General features: G+C 36.9%; 1 protein-coding gene across 1 annotated transcript; it reads right to left on the bottom strand.

Moving 5' to 3' along the window:
- Nucleotides 1-265: 265 nt before the first annotated feature.
- LOC145499715 (uncharacterized) lies at nucleotides 266-9982 on the bottom strand. The gene is made up of 9 exons (XM_081479240.1): nucleotides 9767-9982; nucleotides 7760-8826; nucleotides 7003-7123; nucleotides 6604-6771; nucleotides 6289-6338; nucleotides 6154-6200; nucleotides 5601-5704; nucleotides 4462-4518; nucleotides 266-3791 (listed from the first exon to the last, which is right to left on the bottom strand). Exons 2-9 carry the CDS (start codon nucleotides 8111-8113, stop codon nucleotides 3694-3696), a joined length of 999 nt encoding a protein of 332 aa, XP_081335366.1. The 5' UTR covers nucleotides 8114-8826; nucleotides 9767-9982; the 3' UTR covers nucleotides 266-3693.
- Between the last annotated feature and the right edge of the window lie 208 nt (nucleotides 9983-10190).

Below are 10190 nucleotides of genomic sequence, written 5' to 3'. Positions count from 1 at the left end.
TCCTAGAAAGAAACGTCTTTTTCTTTCAATTCTTCTTCCTGGTCTCGCACCTGTTCGCAACCTCGAAGAGACTTTTTTCTACATTTTCCCTCGCCCAGTCAGGTAAAATATTATCTACATTCTTAAAACTTTCCGCCATTTTAAAACAACAGAGGGCAAATGATTGTAATAATGACGACATCTGTACGTCTTTTCATGTCCTCCAATAGATCATTGGTGAGAACCAGTCAAAATGCACAAATAATTTGACTTGGTATATAAAGTTTCTTTATGTCATTTAAAAATTGCCATAGCAACCGTATTTTGACGAACAGGTCAAGCCAAATTTTTCCAAGTAAATCTTTTGAATTTAGCTACATGTATGTTAATGAGAACTGTCTGTTAGGGGATAGCGAGGCAGATTAACAAGAAAATTACAGAATTTGCCGACATTTTATTTTTGCGGTAGTGCGGCGTTCGGCACCCCATCCCCCCCCCTCCCACCACCCCGCACCCGCCCCTTCACTTCATTGTCCCCCTCCTGTTTGAATCTCCTCCTCCTTTTTTTGCAATACTACACTTTATTTACACTTTTACAATACTAAACTTACTTGCATCCCTAGCATTAATTACGAATTACAATGGCAAGCAACAATGCTTACAATACCAACTATAATAACAAATATTTTTTAACAAGAATTTATTCTACTTAACAATTATAATTTGACTAATAAGGAATAACTAAAAATAATACAACTAACAGATGCAATACTACCACTACCTCTACTACATTACTCTAACAAACAAAAGTAAATACAACAAAAAAAAGAAATCTATAAGGCCATGAAACACTGGTTTGAAGCTGTTTCGTTTGCAAAGGAGCATCTAAAAGTAAACTTGCATGTTAAAACAGTTGTTCAAAGGAGAGGTAAACGAGTTATAATGACTGGACTATTTTGTGCCACTCCTGTCGGAATGCGTTTCGTGTTGCTGTAAGAATTGAAACGCGTGCTTTTCTATTTTTAAATTGCATCTAACCTGATTGACGTATTCTATGGAGTCTGGTAGAACATTTTTGTACTTACAGGAGTAAGTGTAATATCTACCAAGAAGTTAACAATGATTGAGTAACGAGGCGCTCTTCTCTCCTTTAAGACCTAAACATTGACATAAAGTCAAAACTTGTGGGACTGGTATTAAATTGACCGAGACGAAAAATAGATGAACCCTATTCCAAAAGGCTTCTGTGATCGAGCATTCCCAGAAAAGATGAAGAAACGATTCTTGTGCTGTTTGACAACAGCAGCAGAGATTTGATTCCGTGGTGATATCAATTCCAAAAATCTCATAGCACTCCTGAAAGCTGAAGTTACTCCACAAAAATTTCGTAGAACGAAACTGGAGAACAAAACTTACATTTGAAGCAACTGTAAGTTTTAAATCTTGAATCACTTGTCATCAGATCGTTAATTTTCATCACCACTGCATCAGCCCAATGATTATAAAATATAGTCTTGCCATTTAGATTTACAGTCCTTTGAAATATATTTAAGTACCCATGAAATTTTCAGGCCTTTATTAAATTCTATTCTAATGTCTAGCTAGCATCTTTAGGCCTGCATCTTGGTAATTTGTTATTATTATTACTTTGTCGGGCATTGCGGCGCATTTTGCGAAATAAACCTCACACTTGCACTTACAAATAAGCTTTATCAAACTTTCCTTTAATGTCTTCTACAATTTTTGAAAACTCAAATGGCAAGATTTTGTAATTTTTAGCCAGCTTCCCATGATGTATTGCGTATTTTCATTGAGGCAAAATAAAAGCTATTCAATTTGTAAACGCTCGCGTGATTGTTCAGATTGTTTTGTTGTCATTATTTCAGTTGTTATTTTCCCAATGCCCTCCAAAGTGATAATAATAGTAATAGAGATTATGTTCTTGGACATAAACACGTTTCGGGCCCTTCTCAGAGCTCATTAATTTTTAATCCTCGCCTAGCGGCTCGAGCTAAAATGAGTCTGAATCGGTCCCAAAACATGTTTATACCCGCGAATATAAACTCTATTGTTTTATTATTTCAGTCCACTTCATTTTGTCGCCCTTGTTATTCCAAAGGAATTTAAAAAGAATATCAAGATAATTTGGTTTTATCAACTGGGTTGATAATGTGAATTGGCTACCGTAATCGAAGTTCTTTACAGTGAACAATCAACAGTATCAACCCAGTTGATAAAACCAAATTATCTTGCTATACTCCCCACCGACGCAGCACCATAGTTTCTTTAGAAACTTACCCCCTCTAAAAAGAATATCATTTGTCTCTTCTATTTGGAGCACGACGTTGTTGACAACAGAACGAAAACAAGCTGTGCCTCAATAACTGCAATTTTACCAATTGAGGTTAATCTCTTGTTTTTCCAGTTATTTAAGATATCCTCTACCTTATGAATAACCTTCCCTTCGTAATTCTTCTTCTTACTTTCTTCTTTCGTGTCTAAAGCTGGTGATTGTAGAACCAGAATAAAATCACTGATTTGGGAAAATCTGAGTAGTCTCTAATGTAAGTTAGTAGAATTCTTCTAGTATACTAATGCAAATGGTGTAATATGATTGGCTGAGCCATTGCACACTATCAGCCATTATAGTTCACCACCAAATTTTCTCCGATTCTGATTGGTTTAAATCGATCAGGTGACGCGATAGTGTTCATCCGCGGAGAGACACTATCAGCCCGTAGTGCCCGTCCGCGGAAAATACCCGGATGGATAGCACTCGTCTGTGAAAATATTTTTTTAAACAAGCGGGCTTATAGAAAATAAACAATTGAATTTGTATTAAGAGGGATTTTGTTTTCTTTTTCAAATTTTACATTTGGCTTTCACGGCTTTCATCTAAAAAAGTTGAAAATAATTCAATATGATTTTTGAACTGGCGCGCGGAAGGAAATTTAGTGGTGAACAATAAAGACAATAGAGTGCTTATGTCTCGGAACTATCGGTCTGATAGTTGTCCCTTGGAAATTTGATGTTCTTAAAACTAGCATATTTGCCCGAGAAGCTTCGCTTCTCGGGCAAATATGTGTTTTAAGAACATCAAATTTCCTCGGGGCAACTATCAGCCGATAGTTCCTCGACAGAAACACTCCATTGTTTAATTAGTGTGCAGTGGCTTGGTGTGCTCGACAAAATTGCAATGTTTTCTCGTTTCTACGGAGTTTTGAAAAAACATTTAGAAATAAATGGATAATCAAATTCCCGAGAAGACTAAAAGGAAGGAGTTAACAGTTTCTTGAATTAAAAAAGCTCGAAATTTTTGAAAGAAACTGATAAGAGCGCGTACACGTACACAATGCCAAATTGACAATTCACTGAGTCCGCGCGAATTCTCTAAGGCGTGAATACTAAGACAAGAAATAATTGGAATCACTATTTGCAGGAAATTTCAGCTAAAATTCTACTAAAACAATTAGATTATTCGCTCTCGATTGCTATGAAGCGATAGTTGATTCGGCCTTCGGCCTCATCAACTATCACCTCATAGAAATCTCGAGCTCATAATCTAATTATTAATTATTATCTCTTGTTAGACCGATATCGAAATTATGATTACGTGTTATTTAATCTTCAGGTACTCGTGCTCCCCACGTTTATCTATTTTGTAAGAAAACTCTGGTAGACCTGAAAACACATCTCTTCCAAACGCTTGTTCATTTACTTGACATACAGCATCCCATCACTGTTACGATATATTCCACGACTATCACTGGGATTCCCGGGACAAGGATAACCATACAGGGCTCGTCTTTTTCCTGGTTGAAATAAAGTTCAAGACAGTGAGTTAATGTACAATGCAGTGAGTTAATAAATGACTGAAGAATAGCGACGATGATATTCATGAGAATTTCCCACCTCACTTTTAACCAGCGGCCCACCAGAGCTACCACCCCTTCTTCTCACCTTTCCCAGAGGTTTCTTTTTCAGAATTCTTTTCAAAAAGAGAATTGATTTACTCTATGATGCTGGAAGTTACAGTGGCTGTTGGTTTATCCCTTGCCAAAAATTCATCACGTCAGCATTTTCTTTGCGCTGAGCCAAACTTACAGGTCAAAATTTACAGCAAAATACTCAAGTTACATTAAAGTGAATGACGCGATCATGATACCTTGCTTGATTTACAATTTAAGAATCTGTTGGACGTTGTCTGTAGTGCGGAAAGTAGCCAGGGAGCGTTTCTTAAAAGGAATGAGATCTATAGAGCATTTTTGTTTTAATGGCGCCGATGATTGCACATCCCGTTTAACCGGCATCACACGCGTAAATATCAGAATCTCTCTATAGTAAATAGGTATCTTGGAGTCAGTTTTTCTTGTTTTAAATCGAAGTTCTGTCTGTAGTGTTGGCACTAAAACATGTTCTTTTCAATACATGTTGTGAGTCATTGTCATTTCGCTAATCCAGGTAGGCAAGTTATCTACTTACTGTAGCCAGATGACCGCCACAAAAAGCCACACTCCCCATCATCATGTCCATCAAAAACTGAAATCAGAAGTCAATTAAGTCACAAGGATGCTGCGGTAACATAAAAGTTCATTAAATTCCCGTCAGGTCCTGTTCACACACTTTACTAAAGAAAATCACAATGACAGGGTGTGTTATTGTCAAAGCGCTATGGCTAACGAATAAAACACGTGTAAAACGACCAGGGCTCTGAAAGAGTCGGCTGCACCTGTATTCATTACAGCCAAACCACCCGGTAATTGTTTCTGCGCATCCTTATTGCGCACGCAAATTCACACGCCACGTCATGCATGAGCGCGCGCGCTAAGTAATAAAATGAACAATGATGGGGCAGATGGCCCTTGCTACACCTTTGACTGGATTTAACGATCTTGGACGTTCGGTGACCCCTATTTTTCTTTCCAGAAACAGATTTTATTTACAATTACCTCCACATTGTCCAAAAATGAACAAAAAATTAATGTGGGAAGTTAAAGAAATTTAAAGATTTCTGTGCACGGGAAATCGAATTCCGCAATCTTGCGGCTGCAAGGCGCGTGAAACTATGGTCGCTAAATGCGAACTTGCTCTACAAGGAAGCTCACCAGTTGACGAAATTCATTTAATAGGTCTACTTAAACAATATTAGGCTGAGAATATTTTACTTCAAAGATCTAATTGCGATATTTTTGGGCTTACAGACACTGTGGTCTTATTCGCTAACGAAGCCCATTTTTTTTTTCTTTCCAGATTAAGGGTGTCCTTCCGGGCATGTTCTCTCCAAAACGAAGTCGGGTGACCACCCATTTTTTCACATTTCTGACATAGCTAACTCATCATCTTACAGTGGTAAAAGTCTCAGAAAAAGATCAATAGTGGAAAATGTTCGCGCGAACGTCCTTAAGCCTCTGTTAGAGCCGACAATTTTTTGTCAACTTACAATTACGGAGGCTAAAAAAACCGAAGTCTGGATTTTTCCATAGGTACTTCACAACAGTACTGTTTATATCTTTATTGCTCAAGTAATTCCTTTACTTTTTCAGTACTGTTTTTATTTGGCTTGAATTTAGAGAAATTTAAAAGGAGTATACACTGACCATTACATGATAATCCCTGCTTACCTCTATGACATCCGTTGTAAATGCGATATCCCACATCAGTAGTAGTGCAGTTGTTAGTCTCCCACACATACGGATAAGAATGGGAAATGATGATGCGTGGACAACTGGAATGAATGAGGAAAGTATTTCTCTGTAACAGGCTAGGGACGCAAATAGAAGCGTTTCTAGATCTGAAGCCCTTAGTTAACCTTACAGTAACTTAGCTCCCGCGCAGACTTTGTAGAATTTCCAGAGTGGCGCAGTAAATTACGATATCGAGGTCAATATCATCATGGCCTAGTTCATAATGCATCTTCGTCGGGTTATTATTCGTCTCTGTTTACAACTGAAAATATCACCAGCATTTAAACCTTCAAGGCAGTTATTTTATTGCATGTTTGCTACTAAAGTAGACGTTTTTCATATATTCGTCTCCCTTTTAGTACAACTTATGAAAAAGGTTTAGGCACGTCGGCTAGCAATAGCAAAATCGAGAACGATCTACCGGTAGCAATTGAGATTAAACCGTACAATATATACTGATACAAAACAAACAAACAAACAAGGCACTTACTTTCGTCCGGCACAAGAAGAGTCGAACTGTTCAGGTCCACCTGGTATCTTAAATTCACAATAAAGAAAGAATCTGTTACATGATCATAGTTTTAATACAGTTCATTTTAATACCAAAAAGCACTTCATTACATACCTGGTAAAACATAATGACTTGAGTAACCAGTACATCCACTCTGAATATTCCTAGAAAATATAAATATTTGAGGTTTACAATACATATGAAATGCTAAGTCCAATCTGTCAAAACAGTATTTTAGAGCCCTCCAGAAATTGCTCGTTTAGTGATGTTTGCGAAGCAGCTTGAATTCAGTAAAAAGAGGACTTTGGGAATACGAATTTTTATGTTACTCCTTTACCCTTAAAGATGAGGAGCTTTAGTTGTTGGTTACTTTGCTGTTCTAGATATTTTTCAGTCTCTCTCACATGCAGTGTAGCCATGTTTCTCTACCTTCAGTTTGTGCCAGTTTATGTATATCCTCGTCGCTTAGTTTCCGGCCTGTAATGTTGTTCTCAGCAAAAGGCACACACAGTATTGAGTTAAGACAGCTGTTGACATTTCTTTGAAGATGATCGTTATTCTTGGAGCTGATACTCACAGCCAAAGTCCAGCCGCCACCTAGCAATTAAGAAAATCCATTGTTAACTGTTACCTTGCAAATTGGTGTTTAAGAGACCGCTAACAACGTAACCGTAGCAGGAGGTCGTGCAGACGAGTAAGCTGTGTTTATGCTTGTCGTCTGTACGCCTACTGGACTTAACATGTTTTCAGAAGTGAGATCTTCCTACTATTAAGTTTATACACAGCTTACATTTTTGACCTGGAATTAATATGATAACATGTACTCACCATAATTCTTCATATCACAATAAACTTGGGCTTCTCTATTTCCAATATTTACCCAGTAATAGCCACTTTCAGTCTGAGGAAATTCCTGGTGTATCTCCGCGCAAGACTTGAAACCACCCTTCTAAAGAAAACAGACGGTATCTTGAGCAATGATGTGAAGCGTTAACCACGTAGGGCGCATAGCGTAACCCTTTATTATTACTTTTGTTACTATTATTATTACAATTAGCAATTAGATTATGAGCTCCATATTTCTATGAGGTGATAGTTGAATAATCTAGTATTTCTATTCTAATCCATATTTCTATGAGGTGATAAGGTGAATAATCTAATTGTTTTAGTAGAATTTTCACTTAAATTAACGCAAGTAATGGTTTCCAAATATTTTTCGACGCATTATTGAACTTTACCCTTTAACAAAATCGCACATATTAAATAGTCCTCGGTAAATTTGCGGTTGTTTACGCGCGCGCACCGGTTTTTCAATGATTTCAAGTTTTTAAAGTCATAAATCCGTTTCAAGTCCTTCTTTTAGTCTCCTCAGGAATTTAATTATCCATTTACATCTAAACATTCTTCCAAAACTTCGGAAAAGCGATAAAAACGTCGCATTTCGTGGACTACCGACAGCTGCTGCACTATAATGGCTGATAGTATACGAGTAGCTCAGCCAATCAGATTGCAGCATTTGCATTAGTATAAACAGTAGTAGAATTCTACTAATTAATATTATCAATAAACCTATGTAGGCTCCGACCTTTTTGTGTTTTATGCTTGTGTCCATATATACGGATCCTTCCTGTGGTCCATAATCCTCTGGGTGAGTATATCTGTCTGCATCATTTAAGTCACATGACTTATCCTTCAGACGGAAATTCAAACTTTTACAGCGGAATTCATTTTCACACATCATGACGCAGTCAGAGAGACTGGAGGAGATTCCTGTTGAATTCACGTGACTGGACAAGCTATGACCATACACTGAGTATGTTGATTCAGAGCAGTGTTCCAGCGCTTTGGGAAGCTTTGCGGTGTTTAAGATGACGAGGATACTCAAGTAATGCTGCAGCATGTTATGAAACCTAAAATAAGCATACGAGTTCAGAAGCATGAATTCAACTGCTACGTTTTTGTAGTGTGTAAAATGTAAAAATGAAAATGAAATATCTTTTTTTCCAAATTTTCATAGCAGTAAGAATGAAATCAAACAATTAAAAAGACGACACACCGTTTAAATTTGCAAGACATGTTTCGGATACCCTACTTGTTACCTACTTTATATAAAGTCACTCACTTGTAAACATCCTTTAACTGAAGATGAATACTGAGTATCCGAAACATGTCTTACAAATTTAAACGGTGTGTCGTCTTTTTCAATTGTAAATCGTAGTTGTAGTGGTCTTGCACTTAGCTATACAAGCACTAAGCTTAGCTAGTTTACAGGCATGCCACTGAAACAGAGGAAAATATATTTCAAATAAACGTAACATAGTTAAAACTCCCAACTGGCAGGAGGCAGACCAGTTGGCTATTCACAAGGCGTGTCGCCCATAAAGAGATTAAACTTTTTGAAAATATGGCAAACGTACTGAAATTCAAAACAAAATAGAATGTCTGACAAAACGTTTCCGTCTAAGGCAAAATTTTCTCCCTTAGGGGAATTATTTAGCCATAATCTTTGCAGTCCGTGAATTTAGTAAATAAATAAGCTTGTTACGAGTCTTTCTGTAGTTCAGAGCTTCATTCGGCCAGGAGGTCATGGGTTCGACTCCAATCGGAGACTTAACATGTTCGCCAGGTCAGTTTCTTTATCTTCAATGGGCACTAGGAGTCAAGATAAATTAAAAGGCTCATTTTTATGTCGGTCATTGTTATTAAATAACAACTGCCTGTGTATTTCTTCCGTGATAAAAAAGGGGAAGCTGAGGGAGAGCAATAACTATCGTTTAAAGTAAATGAATAATTTCTCTTCTCTGTGGACTTAGGCTAAACTATTAATGAATAAACGAAGCATTATTAAACTACTCGCTTTGAATATTTCTAGGAGAAACAAATTGAGATACCCAGCTAGGGCCAGCTAACATCACTCTTAAGTAAAATAGAAATGTAAATGATATAGAAATCAACGTCGGTACTTTGGATATTCAAAATTAAAGTCAGTTTATGGACTTCTTTTTCTCCTGGTTTTCGTCGCTTGAAAATGATATGTCAAAACAATGCGCAGGTGTTCCTTCAATCAGAATAAATTAAATTTTAGAAATGGCTTCTTCGAATATTTCTATTGAGGTTTCTAAAATAGTCAATCGCAATGTAAAATTCATCATTACTTGGAGCCTATCCGCGGCATATAATCTTTTTTCCTTATCTTAGGCACGGCCAGGAATAGGTGTTTGTTTTCGTGTTTATGTTTCACAGTTATGAAATAAGAAATAAAAAACCGAAAACGAATTTGAATTATCTGCTTGTGTTATCACAGCAGAATACTTTTCACCTCTCATTTTTCAGGCGTAGTAAATGCAACTGTTATAGCTTTTTTGCAATGAGAATCACGGATTGATTTTCAATTCTTTGCTTTTCTAAGGTGGCTAGAAGCTCGTTATATATAGCCAAGCTTTTTTAAACAACCTTAAAATCACACAAAAATTAGATGTTTCTTAGAACCAAACATGTTGACTGCAAACATGCATGGGGCGTCTTAGAAATCCCTATTCAAATAGGTTGCGAAATTTTCAAATAATTATAAAGTTTAACTGATCTATCTTACCCAGTGCAGCGCTTGGTAAGGCGTAGAGCGAGCTGTACAAATCTGAGGAAAATTTATATCCAGACTTTAGGAAAGCCACGAGACTGTCGACTGATAAGACAACGTTGACTGGAGCAACTGCGACAATCAGTCACCTGACCTACTTTCCATTAACACACATGCACACAATCTACTTTGGATAAATAGCTTTTGTCATTTACAGAAAGAGCATATAGAATTAACTAAGGTGTAATAATAATTAAAATTCTCAGACCGTATTAAACAGTAGAGTAGTTTAGTATACAGTAATATTTAGGATACCGAATAAGGCACTGGTCTGATAATTGGCCTTTATTTTATTTATTTGAAAACGTCTACCTTCTACTACATGTTTTAGGAAAAATGATCATGAGACCAACTGTTGCAAAAAGTCCGCTACAGAACG

The sequence above is a fragment of the Orbicella franksi genome, chromosome 10 (assembly GCF_964199315.1).
Source record: "Orbicella franksi chromosome 10, jaOrbFran1.1, whole genome shotgun sequence".
Classification (NCBI taxonomy): Eukaryota; Metazoa; Cnidaria; class Anthozoa; order Scleractinia; family Merulinidae; genus Orbicella; species Orbicella franksi.
Note: the sequence above shows the minus strand (reverse complement) of the source record. Positions and strands in the feature narration are given on the sequence as shown.